We start from the raw sequence: 26,627 nt of genomic DNA, 5'->3' as shown, positions 1-26,627 counted from the left end.
TACAGTGGAAGTAGCTTTAAATATTTACTCGTATGTGGCTGCTATAAATTGGGTTTTTGATTACGGGATGAAGACCCATGGTAAGCAACAACAACATTCCCGGTCAGGGTGAACCACAAAAATCACTAAATTAATCAATGCGTAACCCTCTGGTAACTTGGAACAAAAGCAGGTTTAACTAAGAGACACTGTGTTAAGTATTTAACCAGCACAAACTGTAATAAAGTGGAAAGACAATACAAGATATAGCCCTCACAAATTTAGAAAATAGAGTGCCATTTAATACATAGTTTGACACTAAATCAAATTACATCCAATCATTGGAACCAGAGTTCTGAATCTTTAAAGTTTTAGTGGAAAAAAAGGTTCTAAAGGATCAAAGCGTAAATCACAGGCTTCTAGTGGCACGAAATCACAGCAACATAAAACGTTCTGGCCAACAGCAATGGAGGGCAGTTTGAATACATAAGGTGGATTAACTTAGCTTCGTCCTTGAAAGAATTTTCAAGAAAAAGTTCCCTAAGAAGGTTAAGTTCCGTGGGGCAATGCTGCCAGCGATGTCAAGAAGCTGCTGAGTGAAGTCACAGTGAAGATTTCCATGTTCGTACTTTTTCACTTATTTGGAAGTCGAAAATTTCCAGTAGGATGAAGCCAAAGGCTGTAGCCAACGAGGGCTGCAGGTGTCTGGATTCCCTTACTGAGAGATCCTGCTGAACAGGATTTGCTACTACAGATAAGAACAAAGCATGAGCTACTTCAAAGTCAAGTCGACCAATGATGCACCTCAGATTGATCGTCGAGCAGTTACGTCCTAATCACCTGTCAGTTCTCAGGCCACTTTTAGTGCAAACGTTTTAAGTTCCAAGTCCAAAATTTCAGGTTTTGGTTATGTGGGCACCTTTAGCACCACTTCTAAGGGTCTAGGACTGATTGGGCATCACTTGGAGGGCTGGACTCTGGACTTCTGCCAGGGTGCCAGGAGCAGGCTTCAAGCTTGTTGAATCTTGTAGTGTCCCTGCAGTTCAGAACAGGAGGCCAGCCAAATAGCCAATGGAGTCATTCTGGTAGTCTTGGGATCAGGCAGCAAGGCAGGTCCAAAGAAGCAGTGCAGTCCTTGGAGGGCACAAGCCAGTCCTTCTAGGGGTCCGCCGCAGGTCCAGGAGTGTACTCAAAAGTTGGTTGAGGGTCCAATATTTATACCTGGTGCCAGTATTTGAAGTAAGAAAAACTTCTAGGCTATCCCCCCCACCACCAGCCTGGTTTTGAAAATGTCTTTCCTTTCCCTGCCCAGACTCCAAATGGTCCAACATGACAATAGGCTGGTGGCAAGTCCCTATAGGCGTGTGATGGAGGCAGTCCTTTGAAATGCCAGTGGGGCAGAGAACAGCTCCGCCACACCCAGTCCCCTTTGTCTCACTGTTAGGAGGAATAAACAAAGGCCAACTACATCCAGTGATGTAGTTGGCCTGAGGACACAGACTGCAGGCACCAAATGTTAGGACAAGAAAGTGCCAACTTTCTCAAAGGGACATTTTCAGAATTTGACTTAAAATCTGACTTTATCATTAAAGAAAATTTTAAATAACAATTCTTTTGAGACCAAGCATGATATTTCTACCAGTTCTCAATCAAACGTTAGCACTTATTAAATATAATGAGGGAACTTAATGTTATCCAATGGGAGAGGTAGGCCTAATAATAATGAAAAATTAATTTGGGAGTTTTTCATTAGCAGGACATGTAAAACTTAAAAACACATCCTCACTTTTAGATATGATGCACCCTGCCCATGGGCTGTTGAGGGCCTACCCTGGGGGTGACATATATAATAAAAAGAAAGGTTTAGGCCAGGTCGAATTTGAAGACTAGAAAATGCAAACAGGCTGCAATAGCAGACCGAGTCATGTTTTAAAGGGCTACTTAAGTGAGTGGCAGAATATGTGCTGCGTGTCACTAGCAGCATTTAATTTACAGGTCCAGGGTACATGTAGTACCACTTTACTACGGATTTATAAGTACATGAAATGTGTCAATTGGGTGTAAGCCAATGTTGCCACGTTTAAAGGAGTTGGTAGAAGCGCTTTAGCACGGGTTAGAAGTGGTGTAGTGCACAGAGTCCTAAAGCCAACAAAAACAAATTTCAGCAAACAGGAAGGGATAAGACAAGAAGTTTAGTGGAAAAACACACCAAAGACTGACAGGTCTAACATTAACTAATGCCCAAAGTATTCACATCTCTGAGAACAATCACATAGAATGCGTAAGGCTGGTGCAATCAAACAATAGTTCTTGCTTGAAACATGCAACAGAAAGCTGATAATTGCAAAAAATTCTTTCAACGTTTCAAATCAATATTTGCATCCAGAAACTTACTGTAAATAATTGATTTGGAATTTACCCTTTAAAAACAGCTCAATGTATTGAACAACCACCAAATAACAAGAAACTAGCACCAAACAACTTAAGTCCAGAGAAAACAGGTCTTGCAACAGAGGGCACAACCTTTACCCACATTTGGATTGCCACAGCAACTTCTTCTGTACAAGAGACTTAACTCAACACATCGACATTGTCAGTTCGGGAAACTCTAAATGAGATGCATCTCATTAATATTCATAGTGCTCATGATTTCAGTTAAAAAAAACAGAGGGTTTTGCAAGAGGACGAGCCAACATCTTTGAATCTTCACAGTCCAAAATCCTCTGGTGATGTGTTTGTCATCGGTGGCAAAGCTACTGATTTATCTGGGAGCCCAACATAGTATTTCTTTTAAAAGTAGACCAACGCTATTTCTGCATTTAATTTTTCTCTGCAGCGGGAGAGCATTGGGACTGATCCTTCTTGTAAACTCAATCACGTACCCTGGATCCTTTCTCTGATAATTTCCTGCCTTGGGTTCTACAGCATCCTAACGTTGGAAGGGGATAGGCACATCAAAGCGGCAGCCATCCACCTCCTCACGTTGTTCCACCCATGCATAATTTCAATTATTGGCACAGTGTGCACATTTTTCATGAAAACCTGCTTTAAAAGGGTCTAGAATATATTTAGAATGGAGATTGTAAAACATCTTTGTGCCTCTTGTTTATGACCGCTACATTTTGTCCTCGTCCATAGAGGAAGAATTTGCTAACTTGTTAATTCCTTGTCAGTCTCTTAGTTATTATGTTTCTCAAAACCTGGCAAACCCTGGGATTATTGAGGTATGCGTCTTTGATCACCACTGTCATTATTAAAACAAGACTGCCTATCACGGTCACAGGATACTGAAGTCTTCAAAAGTGAGCCTTGCTACATTTGGCGAGGGTGGAGGAGGCGCTTAGAAGATCTGACAAAGTTCTTTCTTGGCTTGGACAACCAAGCCAGTGTGTTGTTTCCAGTTAAATTGCAAGTTGAAACACAGGTAGAAGCAGCAGAGACATTTCTAATAAAGACTTCCTTAACAGACTCACTGTTCTTTCTTATTGGAAGGAGTTGGACATTGACACCATAGAATAACTGCACACTATTATGGACAGGCTGCTTTTTCACTTCCCACCTTTTGAGTCTCCGAATGGGTTTGAAAGATTTATTATATTGTTTGCTGATGTTCTTTTTCCCCCCCCCCAAGTCCTCCTTCCCTTACCCATTCAGTGGGGTTTACTCTGCATAAGCATTTATTAACTTGTTTGGATATGCCATAGCAGTGATAAGTCTTTGGGCTACTATAAGCAGGAAATCATGAGACAGGAAAGGAGCAAATTATGCAGCAGAGTTGATCAAATTAAGTGGCAAGAAAGGCACAATATGTGATGTAATGCAACACATTTTGTGACAGCACTACTGCATTATTTTGCCTTTTTTTAAAACTTAAATTAGCACTGTATGGGCAAAGATTTCAGCTCATTAGTAACAATTTAACAATCAAATACAGCGATTGCCAATTGAAAGTTGACCTGTCAACTTTTGATTTGTTTTGGTCGAGAAACAATTGTTGTATTTTGGTAAAATCGACCATTGTTTGGGAATGCCTTTTTTCTACTTAAAACAATTTATAAAAAGACGTCCATTTCAGCACTTGCTGCATGCTGTTTACCCAACCAAGATAATGGCAGTCAGGTTCTACATGGAGGCCTATATTTGTTATACAGGAGACGGGATAGAGATATGAACATGGATGGAGATGATGTTCGATGAAAAAGGAGTTCAGACGAGATGGTAAGGTGTCAAAGTAATCTCTGCTTCACTATCTCCCACCTTAAGCAGCTTGCTTTCATAGACATTCATCTGAACCATGTTAGAGACTAACGAAACACAGGGATCCGCTTCCAGAAGATAAATCTCGAAGACTGCTGTCTCGCAGGTTGGTCCAACAGGTCTGATTTCTTTCTACCTTCAATGAATCATTGCAAAAATTTGATGAATGAGGTATGGGTACCACAATATTCACTGTTGTCCCCATCCTAATTTCAGCAGAAAATGTTTACTCTATCATATAAAATGTTTTATTCGGATACAAAGATCCATAAAATACTTTACAGCAAGTAACCAAATAAAAACAAATAAATAAAAAGACAATAAAAACAGCAATCTCGTATAAACGTCAATCCCACAATAAATAGTAGAGCACTTTTAATAGATCATTGCTGCAACACTGACACTGCGCATGCGTGTGATCCAGGCAGTAATTTTGTTATCCCAACAACAATTACCCCTCTTATGTCCGAACAAAGTGCATAGTGCATGAACATAATGACGAAAGCCCAAAAGATTACACAGTAACCTCAGCCATAGTTTTCGTGGTATTTCATAGACTGGACAAAAAAAGGCGAAATGGTGCAGAGTTTCTTCTGCAGAACTACATGAGAGATACACGTTAAAACTGCAATACTGCATTCTCCATTTTACACAGAAACTATTTAACAGCAGAACCGCGTACCTCCATTTTAAAAAGAGTTGCAGAGGAATGGGATCTGGGAGAATATAAAAAAATGATTCCTAGACGGGGAAGAGCATGATGTCTAAAAAATAATCAGTGAGACTACTCGCTTTGACACATGTCAGATCCCTCAACCACAGATACTCCCGTAGTCGTTCTTTGACCAAGGGACTTTTTTTTATTGCCATTCGATGCGTATCCTAAAGCAAAGGCAAGCCTAAATAATATAGTGTGGCTTTAATATATGTGAACCAAGCAATCCTCTTAAACCTGGAGATTTAAGAAGATCACAACTCTGTAGGATTCTAATTCATCTGTGGATCCAAGTCTGTGCCAGTAAAAAATAGGACAACACATAAGTTGATTTATAGGGACAATCTCCAAATCTAGGATTTGGGGGAAGGTGAGGGGCACTCTGTGGGAGGTTAAGAATGCTCCTCACAAACCAATTTTCAGCTTTGCCAAGTTCATCACTCTTGGCACGCCTCACAGTTCTACGCCATACATGGCTGTGCTTTTTGCTTTGATGTAGTAAATCTCCACCACTGGACAATTTTTTGTGAATCGGGACAATCTCTGCAATCAACCAAGAGCTAAGGGTCGGGCCACCTGCAAGAATAGAATGGAACAGAAGCTGAAAGTATGTGGCCCAGATTAGAGGTTCTGATCTCAACAGGACCCCAGGAAGGGAGTCGGGCCAGGAGCCTTATGTGCCGGAAGAGTCATAAGTGTTGCAATTACATCTATGTACTGGAAAGGTAGAGGGGGACCTTCATCTATGGGGAGACATAAGACATTACTTGATTGTATATTCTCTGGGTTGGTCTTGCCTGCATCCATTTTTTGGAAATGATCCACTCAGGTCAGTGGCTGTAAACTATAAATCCACAATGGTGGTAGCATTCTGACTGCCGTGAGCCATGATTCGCCCAAAAAATTTACATCTTCTACCTTAACAGCTACTACTAATTCCACCCACATCTCTTGTTCCCAATCAATTTATGCCTGATGAAGTGCCTTTTTATACTCTTCCCTAGTTCCAACTATGTTTTGCCTGGTTCTGTTTTTTAAACTTTGTATAAGGACACCTCTGGAATTGAACCAGGTACAGTGGGTCTGAACCCTATGGGTCTTGCAAGCATCTTTACTAATTGAAGCTTTAAGGGAATTGAAAAGTCTTTCATGGAATTTAATAATAAAACTATAATCAGAAGGTGGCGAACTCACGGTGTTCAGTGCATCCAAGGAATCAGCCACCGGATCATATATCTGTGCCACCAAGTTTGGGTCCTTACAAACAGCATCCCATTTTAGGGTACGCTTATTATTCGAAATGGACTGGGCAGCCCCAATATTAGGGGAAGCACAGTGGTGAGAAGTAGATTTGAGCTCACTTAAAGACAGATGGAGAGCTTTGTTGTCGCTGTCGTGGTGCTCAACAACTTCCATGTCTGTGAGGGATGGCCATATCGGTAGGGAGAGGAATATATAATCAATGCTTTCACACACCACATCAACATATATACTCTAAGAAAGGCAGATAAAATAAACTTAACATGCACTCGGGTGCACATTACTGCATCAGAGGACACCGGATTATGATATGAATACATAGCAAGCACCATGCCATGGGCAATCTATGAAAGATCAACTCCCCTCAACTCTTCAAGAGGGAAACAGAAAAGTCCTTTGGCAATGCCATCACAAAGATTTTAATAACCACTCATTTACTTTCATAAAAAAGAAAGCAACCCCATTTCGAAAGCAAACTGTTCAATCTCTACCAACCACACACAACCAAACTGCAACAAACAACTTAACCTATCAAGTGACTGTTCTGCCTGTCTCATGAAACAGGCTCAGATGGTGCCATGAAACAGGTTGAAAGCATTAAAAAAAAAGTACATAACATATGTAATGCATAATTTCTATCACACATTATCTTATCAAGAAATGTAGTGTTTCACATACCTCTAGACAAGTATCCCACACTGCTAAGACACAACCGTTGGGAGACCATTCAATCCCAGCCAGATCCTGGGTTTCGGAGTCGAAGTGCTTGGAAAGGGAGGAAAAGGAGAAAAGATATTTATCGGCTGACACTGAAGCTATAATACCGTAAACGTTTCACAAAACTCAGTAGACCAAAACATGTTGCACAACTGCCTTTCAAGTCGAGGCACAGACTTATCAAGAAAGTTTTAAAAGAAGCTAAGGGCCACTAATTTCCAGCTTGTGGACATGTACATTTTCTTTGCACTTCTATTCATGCAATCATTTGAGGGTAGGGCTATGGTATTTGGGCTACGTGCATCGGAGTATTGTAAGAACCTTTCAGTAAATATGTGGTATAACGAGGAAAGGATCAAATTTGGAGCCTTGAGGCAAAGTCTCCATTCAGCCTAATGTAAAAACATTGATTAAAAAAAAGGTACAGAACGCATTTTCTTCCTTCCTTTGCACACAGTTAAATGATACTGCATAACTTCGAAATGCTATAAGGGGACATTAGTGGTAGAAACATAGATCCCCTATTATAAACATTATAAAGCCCTGCGTTTGAGGGAAGTGAACTATAACCCAACTGTGGAAATCGCAGAAATTACCATTAGCATAAGCTGAAGCCATTTTGTTTGTGGCAGCCATTTTAGTTACCTAACTCGAGTATGTCATATTCGACCCCTGCACACTGTTGCTCATGTGTACTTTACAATTTTATTGCACAACTTTTCAAAACTTACATGCCTAATTTTCAACAACTTTTGATAAACCAATATTCGTTTCAACAACACCGTTTATTTCTCTTGCATTAAATAATACTTAATTCATTGGTTCTTGTATAAGAGTTGGTTTCTTCACCAATAACAATACTTTTTAAACTTTCCAATAATACAAACATAATTGACAACTTTGTTCTGTGAATTTCAGTTAATGCCCGATGCATTTCGAGCCAATAAGGCTCTTCTTCAGGGGCCTGAAAGCTAAAAAATGAAAAAACATAGTTTTACAAAATAATTCCTTCATGTTACATTCTTCTGATTTCTCAATGCATCAACACTCATTAGGGTACAATCTGATAACTTTTACTCCATAATTACACTCCTGAGTTTTACAAAAAATAATAAAAATGAAAATTAAATGAGAAATAAGTGAAAGAAGTGCTTGAAGACTATTCCACCACTCCTGACCCCTGCTACCTGGGGTGACTGAACTAATTAAACAATCTTTACTCACTCAAAACTTCTGCTGCCTTGAGGTTCCTTTCCGTTGTGCGAACTGTAAAATAAATGCCCTCTTGAACTTCTAATTCAAACATCAAAAACCACTAGAAATCACTCATATGAATCATGAGCTTACCTTAAGGTTCACGCTGACAAATCTCTAAATCTGTATCCCAACGTATTCTATAACCGAGCACACCGCTCGCAAACCGACTAAAAAATAAAGACATACATCACTGTAACCCCGATTCCTCTGTATATCACACTGTTCCCAACACCTTTCAAAGCATAGCATACCTGCTCAAAAAATGTCACTCTTTTCTTCGATATAACCACTTGCTACCGTTAGGACTGCCAAATCTCTGTAACCGTGAAAACGCCACGCTCAAACTCAAATACCCCATGGAAACCGAAACCACTCCATCGCCGGAATAACAACATGAATAACGGACAACTCAAAGCCGGATTCACTCCGTGCCCATTGTAACAACATAGATGATGGACTACTCGATCGATCAACGTGAGCGCCAACTTAAAAACATCGGAATCCTCAAACTAACTACACCTTTTTACGAAAGATTGTAACTGTGCTCAAAGAAAATCTAAAAAATAAAACGAAATAAAATAACAGATTAAAAACAGGAGTCATCATGAATTTTACCCTGTAGCATACATATAGAAAAATAGAAACTTCAGTTTTCAATGCTGATCAAAAATACCACACAGGTCGATATTGAATCATAAAAAACAGATATAATCAACTTTTTCATTGAGACCCTTTGGTTCTTGTGTGTTAAGACGTTTTATCTAGTAAATCTCCCTTTGAAGCAGAGATCTGGTCAGATCCATGTCGTCATATGTTTTATTTTTTCAAGTACAGAAAACTGTATCAGGGCTATGTTATGTTTAAACTCAAGCCAATGCCTAGCCAAATTACTTTTCACATTTTGATTCCTTATTGTGCTCTGATATACATGTTTTTAGTTTCCTCTCTGTCTTTCCCACATAGGCATTTTATGTAATAAATTAGGTGAGTTGAATTGCAATCTGAGCCGTGATGTAGTGGTATGATTTTCCCAGTGTGTGGATGATATAATGTTGCTCCAACAATTACGTTGTGGCAATGCACACAATTTGCACATCTTTTCATACCTCTATAAACTTTTCCTTGTTCTTGCAGTGGTGCTTTGGTCAATATCTCCTTGAGATTCTTGGATCGTGTAAATGCAAAGATGGGCTTTTGGTTAAATAATCCCTGAAAGTCAGGTTCATTTTGCAATAGTTCCCAATGCCGAGTAACAATATTTCGTATTCTCCTCGAACTGGTGGAGAATTTTGAGACAAAAACATGCCTCTCCACCACTTTTTGGTGTTTCTGCTGTAATAGTTTATCCATGTCGAAAACAGATATATTTTTTTTGCCTTGTCTAGAACCACTTTCAGGTATCCTCTTTCTATGTACTTTTTACATTGTGCTTCTAAATGTCTTTCCAAATCCTGTGGTTCAGAACAAATTCGCTTGATTTTTATGTACTGCGAAAACGGGAGATTGATTTTGAGGTTCTCTGGGTGGAAACTTTGGAACAATAAAGTGTTATTGACATCAGTTTCTTAGTGAAAAATTTCTGTTTGAATTTTCGATGCTTTGAGTTGAATTGCTACATCTAAGAATGACATTTCAGTCGCACTGATGTTGCGAGTAAATTGGATATGTTCACTGAACTTATTTAGTGATGCAATTTTAATTTCCAAAAGTTCTCTGCTGCTAATCCATAAAACAAAGATGTCATCTATAAATCGACAATTGAGAACTGCATGTTCCTGCCATTCTTGGTCGCTGTATATAAAATCTGACTCAAATTTAGCCATAAAGGTATTGGCCTACGCAGGAGCCCCTGCGAACCCTATGGATGTACCAGTCTGTTGTAAGAAAAATTTGTTGTCCCATTGGAAATAACTATGGTACAAACAAAAATGAAGAAGTTCCAAAATAAAAACCTTGTCAGCTCTTATGGAAGATTGTTTTAGCAGAGCCCATTAAACAGCTTCAAGACCTGATTTATGTGGGATCGAAGTGTACAAAGATTTAACATCTATTGTACACAACAACATCTGATCTTCATGTCTGATAGCCTGTAGTTTCAATAAAAAATCGTTTGTGTCCTTCACGTATGATGGCCATTGTTGGACGAAAGGTTGAAGGAATTTATCGATGTACTGCCACAATGGCTCAAAAATAGTGCCGCATCCTGTCACTATAGGTCTCATTGGTGGATTGTGGAGATTCTTGTGAACCTTTGGGAGCATATAAAGTCGTGGTCTCCTTGGATGTTCAACAGATAAGAATAACTTGGTGGCTGAAGAAATATTGCCCAAATCATGGGCCTGATTAAGAATTATTTGAAGCGTCATCTTCAGTTCCTCCGTGGGATCTTTTTCCAACTGTAAATATGTGAGCTCATCTGACACATGTTCATCAACTTTGTCCTGATAAAAACTCCTGTCCATGACTATGATAGCACCGCCTTTATCTGCTTTCTGAATTGTCACTTGTTTATTGTCTTGAAGAGCTTTTAAAACATTGTTATCATGAACTGATAAGTTTTTCTTTTTTGCTTTCTGCATGTTTAGCTTCTGCAGATCATTCCGTACAGATTTTTCAAAAGCGTCTAAAATCTTATGAGACACAGGTGCTTGATATTTGGATTTTGGTCGGAATTTCAACAATTCTGCTTCCTCTTTTGCTGGTTGACTCGGTAGTACATTTGTGAAAAAATGACGTAGTCTAAGTACTCTCATAAAATTGAATAACGCAATCTCGCACAGGGTTTGGGGACAAACCCCAAACCCTTGTTTAACACTTTAAATTCCTGTGGTGTTAATTGTCTCAAAATTCTCCACCAGTTCGAGGAGAATACGAAATATTGTTACTCGGCATTGGGAACTATTGCAAAATGAACCTGACTTTCAGGGATTATTTAACCAAAAGCCCATCTTTGCATTTACACGATCCAAGAATCTTAAGGAGATATTGACCAAAGCACCACTGCAAGAACAAGGAAAAGTTTATAGAGGTATGAAAAGATGTGCAAATTGTGTGCATTGCCACAACGTAATTGTTGGAGCAACATTATATCATCCACACACTGGGAAAATCATACCACTACATCACGACTCAGATTGCAATTCAACTCACCTAATTTATTACATAAAATGCCCATGTGGAAATTATATGTGGGAAAGATAAAGAGGAAACTAAAAACACGTATGTCAGAGCACAAGAGCACAATAAGAAATCAAAATGTGAAAAGTAATTTGGCTAGGCATTGGCTTGAGTTTAAATATAACATAGCCCAGATACAGTTTTCTGTTCTTGAAAAAATAAAAACATATGAAGGCATGGATCTGACCAGATCTCTGCTTCAAAGGGAGATTTACTGGATAAAAGGTCTTAACACACAAGAACCAAAGGGTCTCAATGAAAAAGTTGATTATATCTGTTTTTTATGATTCAATATCGACCTGTGTGGTATTTTTGATCAGCATTGAAAATTGAAGTTTCTATTTTTCTATATGTATGCTACAGGGTAAAATTCATGATGACTCCTGTTTTTAATCTATGTTATTTTATTTCGTTTTAGATTTTATTTGAGCACAGTTACAATCTTTCGTAAAAGGGTGTAGTTAGTTCGAGGATTTCGATGTTTTTAAGTTGGCGCTCACGTTGATCGATCGAGAAGTCCATCATCTATGTTGTTACATTGGGCACGGAGTGATTCCGGCTTTGAGTTGTCCGTTATTCATGTTGTTATTCCGGCGATGGAGTGGTTTCGGTTTCCATGGGGTATTTGAGTTTGAGCGTGGCGTTTTCACGGTTACAGAGATTTGGCAGTCCTGACGGTAGCAAGTGGTTATATCGAAGAAAAGAGTGACATTTTTTTAGCAGGTATGCTATGCTTTGAAAGGTGTTGGGAACAGCTTGATATACAGAGGAAACGGGGTTACAGTGATGTATGTCTATTTTTTAGTCGGTTTGCGAGCGGTGTGCTCGGTTAAAGAATACGTTGGGATACAGATTTAGAGATTTGTCAGCATGAACCTTAAGGTAAGCTCATGATTCATATGAGTGATTTCTAGTGGTTTTTGATGTTTGAATTAGAAGTTCAAGAGGACATTTCTTTTACAGTTCACACAACGGAAAGGAACCTCGAGGCAGCAGAAGTTTTGAGTGAGTAAAGATTGTTTAATTAATTCAGTCACCCCGGGTAGCAGGGGTCAGGAGTGGTGGAATAGTCTTCAAGCACTTCTTTCACTTATTTCTCATTTTTATTATTTTTTGTAAAACTCAGGAGTGTAATTATGGAGTAAAAGTTATCAGATTGTACCCTGAGTGTTGATGCATTGAGAAATCAGAAGAATGTAACATGAAGGAATTTGCTTTGTAAAACTATGTTTTTTCATTTTTTAGCTTTCAGGCCCCTGAAGAAGAGCCTTATTGGCTCGAAATGCATCGGGCATTAACTGAAATTCACAGAACAAAGTTGTCAATTATGTTTATGTATTATTGGAAAGTTTAAAAAATATTGTTATTGGTGAAGAAACCAACTCATATATAAGAACCAATGAATTAAGTATTATCTCATGCAAGAGAAATAAACGGTGTTGTTGAAACGAATATTGGTTTATCAAAAGTTGTTGAAAATTAGGCATGTAAATTTTGAAAAGTTGTGCAATAAAATTGTAAAGTACACATGAGCAACAGTGCGCAGGGGTCGAGTATGACATACTCGAGTTAGGAAGCTTTCAGTATTGGCACGGTTTTAGGACAAACGTGCTACATTTGCAGCACGTTTGGATTAAGAGGAAAATAAATATAAGAGTAGGCTGAAAAGGGAGTGCTTCTCTGATCCTCTTAAACATCTTAGCCATTTTAGTTAGCCATGAGCTCGTCATGTGCTTCTCCCTCTTCACTGTTGCCTGCCCTTGTATTTCGCTTGAGTCATCAACTATAATTAACTCCTTCAGCACTGAGCCAGAGCAATGTATGATCAGAAAGGTCTGTAGCTGCCAGAATGCATCTGTCTTAGTGTATAACTGTCAGGCTTGTCCAACTGATGTAAGGGTTTTTGTTACTTCTCCACTCTGTTGACTAAGTAGTTTCCAGTTGTCCATATATGTGAAATAGCTATTCTTATGTATACTTATGCCGCCTCTTTTTGAGTCTTCATGCTTACTCAGCTATAAACTGGCCATAAAAGCCCCATGGTTTCTGTACTCCTTGGAGTACCTCACACAGGGGCCTGAGGGTACCGTATTGACATAGTCTCCCTCCTAAGAGATTAATAAATCTACTTGCTCTGATAGGTCAGCTTCCGTGCCAATCTCTATTTTGTTAGTCTAAGGACTTAAGGACAAAGAAGGGCGAACCCTTGCACCAGTGGGCCCCTAAAAAGGCTCACCCCAACCACAACAACTCAGCATATAAATCAAACTAACCTAGCAGAGGACACACTTTTTTTCAAAGAAAACTTTAAATATGTTTTGTTTTCTATTATGTTAAAAATCATCATAGAAAAACCACAAAAAGCATGTAGGACTTAATCTGAAATAGAACTGAATGAATTTCTTACGACTGTCTGCTAAAAGCAAAACATGGTATATTGTGCGAAAGCCGTTGCGGATGAATGCACAATGTTCTTTATCTCTTGGTCTCAACTGTTTCCCAATTATATTTGCGGTGTGTCTTTTAACAGAAAAAGATTCCTTTCAACTCTAGGCCTTCCCAATCTTGACGTGCCTCTTAAAGGATATACAAGATCATGTGATGTTCTCAGAAAACTCTATTTGGTAGTATTTGGAATATTTTCACTCTAATGTTGGTACAAAAATCCACTTTTTCAAGTGTTCCCTCAGCTTTTTGCTTTTTATAAACCTTGATTAATTCCATTTTGTTTTTTTTAATATCTGGGCAGTAACAATCTGCCATCCAACCTCTCACTGCATTTGTTCTACCTATAAAACAAAAAGTGACTAAGTCCCAATGTAAGATTCAAGAGCGGTAAAAGGAGGCAAAGATTGTCCAGTGACTAAGAGGTTTGGCAGTTGTAGTTTTCAAGTTTATCCATATTGCTGCTTTTAAGGCCAAATTTCAAGGCTTCACCAGAACCCATTTCAGCGCCAGTCTCAAAGCGGTTTTTGACTACCACAACAGAGACCAAGTTAGAAGGTAAAACTATTAACTAGGTGTAGGAAAGTACCCTTTTTGTATGGTCACCTCCTGCCCCCTCCTTTTGCCCCAATGCTGATGAGTAGGATTCTAAAAGTGTACTGGAGCCTGCTGCCCATGTCCCAGTGCCAGTACTCTCTCCCTAAAACGGATACAGGGAAATTGGTAACCCCAACTGACAAGGACTTTAACCCCCTTATAAGTCCCTGGTTAATGGTACCTGTGGTACACAGGGTATGGAGGTTAAAGGGGTGACCAGTGCCTGAAGCACTGTTTGTGCCACCCTGAGTGACCCAACTTAGCAAATGTCAGCAGTGCTGCCATTGCAGACTGAAGGAGAAGTGCAAACTGCTGCTCGAACTAGACTTTTCCCTCATCATGTGTGGCAAGGTCAATGCACTAATTTTACTATATGTCAGTCACTTCTAAGTGAGGCATCCTAAGCCCAGAAGTCAGGATGCATTATATTAAAGATGAAGACATAAGTGCAAGCTTATATGTCCCTATCGTAGGGGGTGGTACCTCTTGATAGGGTGGACTCACTTAACTACCTGGATCTGACGTTTTCTGCAGGCATGTCCTGAAGCTGCATGTCAACAAAGTGGTTATAAATCACACACAGGTGCAATTCTTAAACAGCATTGTGCTTCTTTTATTAAACCTATTGTATCTGCACTCTGCATTTATGAGGCCAAAGTACTGGGTTTGGCTCACTAAGGGGCGGAACTGTGGGGCATCTCCAATGTTGAGGAATTAGTAAGAGCTGGAAATCCATTTCTGAGAAATATTGCCTACGTTCCTTCCATTACTCCCTCTTATCCACTTTTCATGGACATGAAAGTAAGAGGGCTGGCGAGAAAAGTTAGACTGCGATCTCTTTTTTACTGGCGACATCTCTGGACTACTCCAGAACTTGCCCACTACGTTACGCTCTCCAGGTTGTAATGAAAACTAACCACTTGTCTATGGTTCTGTGGCTCTCGAATATTAAGCAGTTGGCCTGTATTATGGGAGTGACCAGCTCTCACCTACTTTCCCCCCCCGAGCACGCACTGAAACAGTGGTATTGGGTTAATACACTGGCCAATGATTCTCAAAAGGGTGCTTATACCAAACTGTCAAATGCAATCCTAGGGGTTAAGTTCTCTTGTGGTTATAAGCTGTTTTGGGACGAAGTGACTGCACCCATGGACAGGAAATTATATTTTCAGTTCAGAGTGGGAGTTCTACCGTTGAGAGCGTTAACTTCCAAATGGCTGACCAGGGTTGGTGCTTAATGTCCTTCTTGCAACTGTTCTGAGGAAAGTGTACCTCATGTATTTTTTTTGTTTTTGCATGGCCTACTAATGCATGCCCTCGCTGTACTTGGTTGGCCATTATTTGTAAAAAAGGGCAAAGCGAAAATCTGTCTGTATACTTGTGGTCAGTGCTACAGACTCAATCTCTTAAACATAACTATACCATTGCATCAAATAATATAACATTATCATATTGCATATGGGGTTTTTTAGTCGACGACGTTTCGATGCCTTTTTACAGTTGTGACATCATCATCATCAGGACAAGAATGATCAACATTATTGTTTTGTACAACAGTTATTAACACAATGCCTATTATCGCATTAATGTTGGTTTCCTCGTAGGTTCAGGAATACTGATGAGTAAACGCTGATAGATGTGCTTTCTTTCACATCAAGTCCAGGGCTTCCATCAGGTTTGTATGGATTTGCCAGGAAAGGAGCTTTGTGATGGCCGGAGCGCTATGGCGAATACGGCAGTCCGATGGGATCGATCGCATCGGACTGCCGTATTCGCCATAGCGCCTCGGCCAATGTTATATTATTTGATGCAATGGTATAGTTATGTTTAAGAGATTGAGTCTGTAGCACTGACTACAAGTATACAGACAGATTTTCGCTTTGCCCTTTTGGCCATTTCTTTGTTGTTTTGTCTTGACTGTGCCCACTTGTTATGTTTTTTGGTTCTTAAAATTCACTTTATCAACCAGAACATTTAAAATAAATTTTCTTGTCCGGCTGGACAAAAGACATACTACTTATCAGGTGTATGATTAATGATTTTTGTATGTTATCTTGTCCACATGTAGGGACCACTGTTTTTTGTGAATTGATACTGCCCAAGGTCCCTATGGCATACCTTTCGGGTTCCCTTGTCTTTGTGAAAACACATTATTTGTAGGCACCAAGGCATGCGTAGGCACTGTATTGCCCTTTGCACCCTCAGAACGGACTGCCGTCCATTGCATGCCATTTCAGTTGCTAAATTTTTGGGCGCCATGTGGATCCTCAGGAGGAAGGTTTCCGCTTCTCACTAGAAAAATTGGTCTTTTTGCTATATAACGGTTTTCTTATACTGTGTACCATGCTTTGCATTTTTGGCTTTTTCGTCTGTCCTGTATAATGTATATATTTGCATGTTCTTGTACTGTTTTAATTATGACTTTTAGCAGATACATTATGATGCCTGAGTGCATCGCTTACTGAGATACGAATTTGTTTTGGGTATCTTTTTACCTATTTATTATGTACTGCTTTTTAACTGTACTTGCACTTTTATGTCCCTAGTGCCCAAAATAAAGTTATTTGAACTGAACTAACATGTCTTACAATATATGCTTCACCAGAGCAGATATTGGTAATTTTCAGGCTCAACTTGAGAAGCCGTAAAAACGAGTAGACAGTTTAGAATGCACACTGGTCAATGTCCATGACTGGGGCAAGAAGTTTGGCAAATATGTTAAAGGTCACATATTTGGAAGACAGGCCCGAAGAGACAAATTATATTTTCATGTAATCCTGAAAGGCTTTGAAAGAGATGACATGGAAAAAGATGACATGGAGGGCTTCCTGATCACATTCTTACCAAACTCCTGGGTTTGGTTGTTCTCACTGTCCTTGGCTTTCAACAAGCTCACCACTTTAAACACCGCCAAGCAGACCACTCCAGCAGACTTCACCTAATTATTGCATGCTTTATCCAGCATAAGAAAGTCTTTTATTCAGAGGCAAGAAACATGGCCTGTATTCCATTAAGTAACAAAGCGGACATCTGTTTCAATATCAATCTAAAGAGGGTGAAATTGTTGGCACTACGACCACGCCTATGTGAAGACCACCTTAAATTTAGCCTGTTGGAACCTGCCATTGGATATGTTACAGTAGACAATCCGATAACATTTGGAGACCCTGATAAACTTGAACAGTTCTTGGACTCAACTGAAACAACAGCCAAAGAAACACAGAATCCCAACACCTCTTCACTTCTGGATGATAAACAGCACTTGCCACTATTCACCAACACCCCACAAATCCCAGGACGTCTATTAGGCTCTCTCTGATGAGGAAGGAATACTTAAGTAGAAATGCCAATATACCAAGGAACTGCCATAACCGTTTGGATGTGACTGAGAACTGTTGGTACTACTTACCCTTACTGGAGAAAGGTGTTTATGTTATCTTCACCAAGTTAACACAATGCTCCTCCAGTTTATGATGCTTTTCAAGGGTTTTGTTTTTCTCTTACACGCTACTTTGCTGGTTTCAGTCATTCCTTGTTCTCTCTCTCTCCGAAACCACTGTAGATCTGACCCTCCCTGTGGGACCCTTGTCTCGCCCTGCGTTCAGGTGTGCAAATCCCATTGTGAATTGTCGCTTTCAATGTCATCATCCCTAGTGAGACACAGACCCACTGTCCACCTTCAGAGCAGCACAATGCAGTAATATACTTCAGTCGCTGAAAGACATATCTGGTGAGGTTTCAAAATATTTCAAGAATGATTGGCTAGCTCTAAAGTTTATGCTGAGTTTTTGGGCCTATGGACCTCTGGCAGGTCCAGAGCAGAAGTAAAGCCCACTGATTAGTGCTGCCTTCAGGTTTTACGAAGTTTAGGCACCTGGACTTGACCCGGACGGTTACTACTTAGTCCTTTGTAATCTCACTGTGTACTGCCCCGCGTCATAGACTTGCAATACACATTATTCTTAGAAACACAATGGCACCTGTGAACAAATTGCTGCCCTTCACCATCATATCTTTGAACGTTTAATGTATTATATTAAATGAAAAATCAGATTGTGCACTATTTAACCAGGAAAAGGGCTGACGGTGCACTCTTTCAAATGACACACTTGACGTCAACTGAAATGGCAAACTAAAATCGGACTTGGAGGGACTGATCTTGGGAAGTAACTATGTCAAATCAACCCATTTTTATATAGGCCTGAATACTCTTCTGATAGAATTTGGGCACTTTAGGTGACTGGAACTTGATGCATGATGCAATCATACACAGGACTGACCCTCCTGATGGGGGAGAACTTTTCTCACAGAGTGCTTTTGCCAGACGTGCAGGCAGGTCACGCCCTTACATATAGCTACGTTTTAAGACCACTTATGTGTGACATTTTCATGGTTACAGTGCAAGTATGAGTGACATTCTACTGCCAAATGTGCGACACTTCGAGTGACATGTTCTTGCAAGTAAAAGAAAGCAATGAAATCTATGTAAAGAGATAGTTATCAGAAATTACCACGTTGAACAACGAGAAGCTCTAAAACGGTCTTGAAACTGGTGCAAACCACCTGAGATGGAATATTAATAGACATTAAAGTACTCGATGATCAATGCACTTACTGAAGAAATATCTGTGCAGTCTAATCGCAAGTTTGATTTATCACATAGCATGGAGGGTTAATATGCTTGCTGCAAAGCACAACATGTAGCACGCAGGGCACATATTTGCATTTTATGTAGACAGCTGTCAGTTACGGCTTATGCTTGAGAGATCCTTTTGATACCCACAGGTCACAAGTTACACTTCTAGGATTATATCTCAGTGAGTTATGAACTGGTATCAAGGAGCTGCATGCTGACTGCAGTGCACAAATGTGTAACATTATTTTTTTCTCCGTTTTTCCTTATTCTAAGGATGTTGAAAAAGGTTATTTTGGGTAGTTAAGACTAAATTATTAGTTTGTTCTGTATACATAGTTATTTGTGAATTATTCATTTAGACAGACAACATATCTGACCTTCTTACAATGCATGCATAACTCTTATGATAAACAGCTTATGGAAACTAAAACAACTTCCCCAAAATATGGTTTAAGCAATTGTGACAATCTGAATTTCTTTGACAGCACTGGGTGTTAAGTGCAGCTACCTCGACCCAGGATGACACGAACAAAAGCAGTGCTGATGGCCTGATCCACCTACTAACTACACACACACACACCGTTTTTCCCCTCTCTCTCTCTCACTCTCTCTCGGGGCAAGGGACCAATGATCACAGTATGGGAAAAAAACTTTCTTGGAATCTTTGAACTTTGCCACAGTATTTTTATTTATTTATTTTATGCGTTTTTATATAGCGCGGACTTTACCCGAAGGTGTCGGAGAGCTTCACAATAGGAACAGTAATGATACATGAGAACAAATTACACAAAAGCAAACGTTAAGTTACATGGCGCAAAAGTGACAATTGTGAGCAAACAAAATACAAGAGGTAGAAAACGGTACATCACAGGAGGAAAAAGTGGCATGTGTGCAAGTTACAAAAGCGTACAGAGTACAAGTAGAGGTATAATACTACAATAAATGGCAGACACTCAAGCACAAGAACAAACGTTAGGTAGGCAATGGTGGCACTTGTGCAAGTGTCTAAAGCAAACAAAATGTAGCAACCAGTATGTTACAGGAGAAAAGTGACGTGTGCATGTTACAAAAGAGTACCAAACACAGGTAGAAGGATAATACTGCAATAAACTCAAACCGCAAGAATACACTGGGAAGGCACTTTCAAAGTCAAAGTACAATAGCATTGTCTATAATGGAAGTTCTTCCTTCAGATAGAGGGAGTGAATCAAATTTGGAAGTGTCTTTGAAAGAGGAGAACTTTGAGGTCTGTTTTGAAGGCCTGAGAGGATGGTGGTGGTCCAGAGCTGAGGCGGAAGTGAGTTCCAGATTCTCACCGCGTGGCCTGAAAAGGATTGGGCCATCGATCTTTCCTTCTTGAAGGTGGGAGTTTCAAGCAGTAGATTTTCCGCATTACGAGATGGTCTTGAGCCTCCAGAGAGTTTCAGTTTATTCGCCAGGTAGCGAGGAGAGGAGGAGTGCAAGGGTTTGTGGGCGATACAGGCAGTTTTGTAGATAGATCTTGCCTCGATGGGAAGCCAGCGGAGGGTGGATAACATGGGTGTGACGTGGTCGCTTCTTTTGGCCCCATAAATGAAGCGAGCTGCGGAATGGAGAACAGATTTAAGGGGGGATAGGTGGTATTTGGGGAGGCCGGTAGGAAGAGAATTGCAGTAGTCCAGTCTGGAGAGGACCAGCGATTGGACCAGGGTTTTAAGGTCTTGCTCTGGGAAGAAACGACGAATTCCCCAAAGAAGGCGCAGTTGGTATCGAGCAGACTTTGCAATGGAATTGATGTGGGAGATTAGATTGAGTTTTTTGTCGAGTATGACACCAAGGGATTTTGCGCTGTCAACAATGATGGGTTTATTGTTAAGCTGATTCATCTGATCCATCCATGATTGAACCGGGGGAGGAGAAAGTGAGGAGGAGAGGAGGAGGAATTCAGTTTTGGAGGGATTCAGAATCAGTTGATGAGTTGACATACAGTTTTGAATGGAATCGAGAGTAGAGCTTAGGATGGAGAGATCGTGCTTGGAGGCAACCTTGAGGTAGACTTGAGTGTCGTCCGCATAGAGATGATAGTGGATCCCGGATTTACTTAGGAGATTTCCCAGTTGTTCTAAATAGAGATTGAACAATGTGGGTGCAAGTATAGAGCCTTGAGGAACTCCTTGACCTACCGCCAAAGGAGATGAAAGACTGTTCGCTATTTTGATCATTTGGGATCTATCAGAGAGGAAGGAAGCAAACCATTTAAGCACAGTGCCCTCCATGCCCATTCTCTGTTGAAAAGTGTTGAGAAGAGTGTTGTGATTGACAGTGTCAAAGGCTGCAGAAAGGTCAAGGAGAATTAGAAGACAAGACCCCCCGGAATAGAGTATCCGCAGTGTGTCATCAATCACTTGCAGCAGGGCTGTTTTAGTGCCGCGGATGTGGTCACATAACTCAAAGGGAGGTGTCAGGGAGATGGAGGGAATGAGTGGTGATTTGTGAGCTTGAACTAAAATGTAAAGAGTGTGGAGGACAACATTTTTTGGGAGATGTCGGGACAGCTTAGCGCCTGCATCAAAATATGTGGCAGGGACAGTAGGACCTTTATAGAGGTATTTTCTAAGCTTGCATTTAGTGCTCTCTGGTACTCGAGTCTCACTGCCGACAATCACAAGCCAGTCAAGTGAGCCATGCCTTTAAACGATGGGTGGCGCAGTGCTTGTCTGCACCAACAAAAAGTCTGCCTGCGCCTTAACAAATATAGAGGGCAGCAGGAGAGTTGTTTTTAGGTCTCGCATACCAGCGTTGCAGCGCACATGCGCTGATCGCTCTGCAAGGCTTCTTGTAATCAAGGAGATTTCAGAAGTGGTGTATAAGCCCCACCCCTTGTTTTCATTGGCTTGCATCAACGTCCATGCTAAATGCTGGCTTTAGATTGTAAATTAGGCTTCTTAGTCCCTCCTTGTTACCGCCCTGCCTCCTTTTGGCCCCGCCCATCCGGACTGAATCTTTTACTTGGGGCGTTACACTGTCTCCTTTAACTAGTCGGTGAGCTCTACATTTTTTTAGCATAACTTATCTACATGGGCGCCAACTCGGGCCTTTTGAGTTAACCCCCCCTCCCCCCTCCCACATACCCTTTCCTCTTAGAGAACTATTACGCTGTTCGCTTTCTGTGGTTGTTAAAAGAAAAGGGCTATCTTGAATTTACTTTTCACTGGTATTTATAATTTCCCATGAAGGGCCAGGTCAGATTCCCCTGTAGCAGGTGCTGTAAGCGGGTCACTGGGGGATCGAAGGAGGGGCCCTCCGCTTACGTCATGGCTTCAACTTAGGCATTACATGCTTTCCGTTTACGCAGGTCTGATGTTGTGCGTGTTTGAACCAGGAAGCCCTGTACAGCGCATGTCTGCCAATAGGAAGTGAAGGACTGGGCATGCGCGACTTGTTTTTTTGAGCTGAGACTATCACAAAACAACTGGGAAAGTTTCATAAGTGCAGGTCCACTCGTGTGTTATTGAATCTAAGGCACTTCCGATGAGACATGTTGCCAATGTTGCATTGCCAGTGAATGTGGGGGAGTTTAGGGGACAAATGCTTCTGAATATAAACAAGACGAGTCTGTCCCTTGGGCTCGTTGCAGCTCTGATTGTTTCGCTGCAGCCAGGCTCATAAATATTGAGTAGCCATGCTGACTGCTGCGGGCTCTTGTGTTACCACAGACAGCGAGAGGTGAGAGCGGCAGAGAGGATATGCTCTCATGCAGTCTCCGCACACCGCGGAGGGGTGCACTGCCTGTAAACACCTCTAAGCCGGGGCGCAACTACAATTGGTGAAGAAGGTGCAGTGGCACCTGTGGTAATTGCACCCGGATAACGGTGCAGTTTACTGCCCCAAGTAGTCAAAAAGGTAATTTTGCTTACTTGCACCAGGGATAATTGCATCTTTGCTGCGCTACAGCTCAAAGCAACACTGTGCTGACCTTTACAGAACCAAACAGGACAGCAATCCAGCGACAAGGATGCTACGGGGTCTACTGCAAGCAAGGAAATATCCCCTGAGTACCGTTAGGGTAGTAATATATAGAAATATGTAGGGTTCATATGGCCCTGGTGCCACTGCACCTGATGTACCACTGACAGCTACGTCCATGCAGGAGACACCAAAAGAAAGTTGCGGGGTGGAACACAGATTAGGACAAAAATCACACCGGGAGCTAACTACACCAAGCTCCTACCACCCTAACTTCATAGCATGTTAGAATGCGGGTCATGCAGACACAACTGGCACACACTGCGGTGAGTGTTTTTAGAGCGCAAGAGTGTTATTTGGAGAATTAGAGCATTTTTTTTGCGGGTAAGAAGCATTTTTTGAGAGGGTGAGTTTTTCTGGTGTGGGATTTTTTGGAGGCGGAGTGTTTTTTAGCGAGTCTAACTGGACCTGCCGCATTCTCCTTCAAGCGTCAATCAGACACCATCACAGTCACATAACGGGTGGCGCCTTACCAGAAAACACTAGGCAAGTCACCCAATAGCATCCATGTAAAGGTAATCCCTGCCGGGCCCTCATTGAATTCGTTTACACCATAGGGCAGATCTGAATGAAACCATATGGTATTGGGCCCGCAGCTCCAAAGAGAAAACAATTCTGTGTTCTGTCTGTTGACTGAAGTCATGGTACATTTGTAATTAAATATTTTATTAAAGACGTGTGCTACACTGTATTTCAGACAGCAGGCAGGCACCACAGAGCGCACTCATAAGCAGCGTGGCGCTTGCTGCTTGAAATTTCCAGTGCAATTCGCACGGGTAGACTGGGTGTTCCAAATGCGTGACTAATGCATTTTAATACAGTGATGCGGTCACCACAACTAAAATGCGTTAGTCTAGCCCCTGATACGTGGTACTTGGCAGGGCTGCTCACAGATGTGTGGCATCTCGTACATCCCAACGACCCAGAAGATACTTTCATGTCATGAGATGTGTCCACGGCTGCAGCTCTAGATTGGATTACTTTCTGGCAACAGCACTATTCTCTCTAAGATTCTATCATGTGATATTTTGGAAAGGAGCATTTCTAATCATGCGCCAGTCCTACTGACACTTCATACCTGTAGGATGCCCCCTGTGAAACTGTGGTGAATTAATTCCTCCAGATTCAAACAGCCTCACCAAAAACACAACTCTGATCTTATTTACAAACATAGGTAGACAACAATAAAGGCTGTTTCCTCAATGCATATGTTGTTGGTAGTGGGCAAGCCAATTTACAACAGTTGTGAAGGAGAGATAGAGCACTGGCATAAAAAAGGTATAAGCCAGGCAGAATGACTGAGAAGTCGATAAAGTCACTCACACACCAGTACAATGCCACTTCTAACAAGCATATACTGTAAAAATTGGAAACAGAAATTGTGCTCCACTCCCTTTTCACTGAGAAAGCGGAGTAGGACTTGCATGAACACCACTACATAAATTATGAACAGGGTGTGACAGCGGGCCACCCAACTGAAGGAGCGAAAGGCCCAGACGGCAGTACATAGCCTACAGAATGACACTGTTACTCTTCAAACCAACCGACAAGACATCATGGATATATTGTTCAATTCTGTAAAAAATTATATGATTCAAACAGACAAACTGGAAGCAGAGGAAGGATTCTTTGCGCAATGACCATTGCCCAAACTCGCTGACACGGGGCTGTAACTCTCAGAACAGAACAAATACAAGAGTCAATCTCTGATTTACCTACTAACAAATCATCAGGGGAAGATGGTTTGCCAAAGGAATTCTATGAGATTAGAAGTACCCAAGTAGCTTGACTACTACATGTGGCCCTTAATGAAGCTGAATAAATGGGATCCTTACATGCTTTCTCTTTCAAAGTTATGACTTTCAAACCATACCTTATGCACAATCTAGAAATACTGTTGCTAAATACTGACTTGATACTTATTGTGAAAATCTTAGCAAACAGGCTATGAAAAGTGATAATATCCTTAATACAGGACTCTCATGTGTGTTTTGTCCCAAGCACATCTTCCAGACAAGATTTGAGCACAATCTTCCTTCTGCTGTGATCTTTCAAAGATTCCCATCAGCCCATGGTAGCTGAGCTGCTCTCCTCCTAAACGTTGGAATTACCCAGAGTTTCTTGCTCCCTTTTTTACATACATAATTTATGCAGCACTCCAAGCCTGAATGGGTACTGTTTTGATCTATATGTTCACTAAAATAACAAAGGTTACTGGGACATTATAGTGAAGATCACAATTTACACACAAAAAATCATAGAAATTCAGCAGTTATAGTTTTCTCAAGAAAATAATAACTCTTGTCTTAATAACTATTACTGGTGACCCCTCCATGCATGGTTTTCTCATCAATAATGTTACAGCAAAGGTTGTATTGATATTATTAATGAGGTCTTGAAAGATTTCATGAGTGATGTAATATGTGGAGTAATAGGGAGCAAGTTATAGTCACCTTAGGGATGAGTTATAATTTCTTGAGAAAACTAACTATATGCTGAATTTCTATGGTTTTGTGTGTGTAACCCAACTATAATGTCCATGTAATCTTTGTTTTTTTTGTGAACTTTAAAGTTTTTAAAATTCTAATACCTAACCATAACGTCCAGCAAACCCCATGTTGTAAGGCGGTGTGTGGCACAGGCTGGCCAAAGGGCTTGGTCGTGGCCAAACCCCCAAAGACAGCCAACCTGCGAGGGGGGCACTCAGCCTATCTTGCTGGTCTGATTTCGCCCCCGGGAGCCCCAACCCCTGGGGCCCAACACATTTTTTTTTTTTTTAGGGAATGGAGGTACGTGGACCTTTTCCTCGTGCTGTATTTTGGCCTCAGGGACCCACATCTTCCAGAGCCCAGCCTTATTGTAAATGGGGAGATGGGCATGCAAGCCCCCTACCCGGGTCGATTTTGCCTTTGGGGAGGGCGCCACATTTTTTTCCGGTGCGGTGGTATATGGCCTCTTTCCCTGGGTCCTATTTCAGCCCAGTGACCCAATCTCCCAGGGACCCCCATCTCCCAGGGACCCCCATCTCCCAAGGACCCCATCTCCCAGGGCCTGGCCTTACTGTAAAGGGTGAAGGGGGCACAAAGCCCCCCTCCCCTGGGCATATTTCGGCCCGGAAATCCCATTCCCCGGGGCCCAGCCAGAAAATGGTGAGATCCTGGAGCCCACCCAGGACCCCCATTGCATATTTAAAAGGGGGATTGGGCGAGCTTCCCCTGTCCCAATATTGGCCCTGAGGACACAATCTCCAGGGGCCCGCACAGCAAATGGTGGGTGCCTTGGAGCAGAGCCAGAGCACCCACTACATATTCAAAAGGGGGAAGGGGCAACCAGCCCCCCTACCCAGGCCAATATTGGACCAGGGACCCTCCCCAGGCCAATATTGGACCAAGGACCCCATCATCTGGGGACTATGTAATTAATAATAGGGAAGGGGGGCCGCATGGCCCCCTCTTCCTAGGCGGCCAATTTCAGCCCTGGAGACCCATCTCCCAGAGCCCAGCAAAATTATCGCTGAGGAGCGGGGGTGCTACCGATGATTTTTCCGTTTGCTCATGTAAAAGGGGTGGTTTGGGGGGAGGC

At 41.3% G+C, this 26,627-nt stretch overlaps 1 protein-coding gene across 1 annotated transcript in view; it reads right to left on the bottom strand.

Annotated features, from left to right (window-relative positions):
• Window positions 1-26,627, bottom strand: part of WRAP73 (WD repeat containing, antisense to TP73) — a 458,006-nt gene that overhangs the window by 211,832 nt on the left and 219,547 nt on the right. Inside the window, exon 6 of the mRNA XM_078642643.1 lies at window positions 6,890-6,976. Coding sequence (XP_078498769.1) covers window positions 6,890-6,976 — 87 coding nt within the window. The remainder of the gene's footprint in view (window positions 1-6,889; window positions 6,977-26,627) is intronic.

Source organism: Lissotriton helveticus, chromosome 5_1, assembly GCF_964261635.1.
Source record: "Lissotriton helveticus chromosome 5_1, aLisHel1.1, whole genome shotgun sequence".
In the NCBI taxonomy this organism is placed as follows: domain Eukaryota; kingdom Metazoa; phylum Chordata; class Amphibia; order Caudata; family Salamandridae; genus Lissotriton; species Lissotriton helveticus.
The sequence above is the reverse complement of the archived record's forward strand: the minus strand, read 5'-3'. Positions and strand labels throughout refer to the sequence as shown.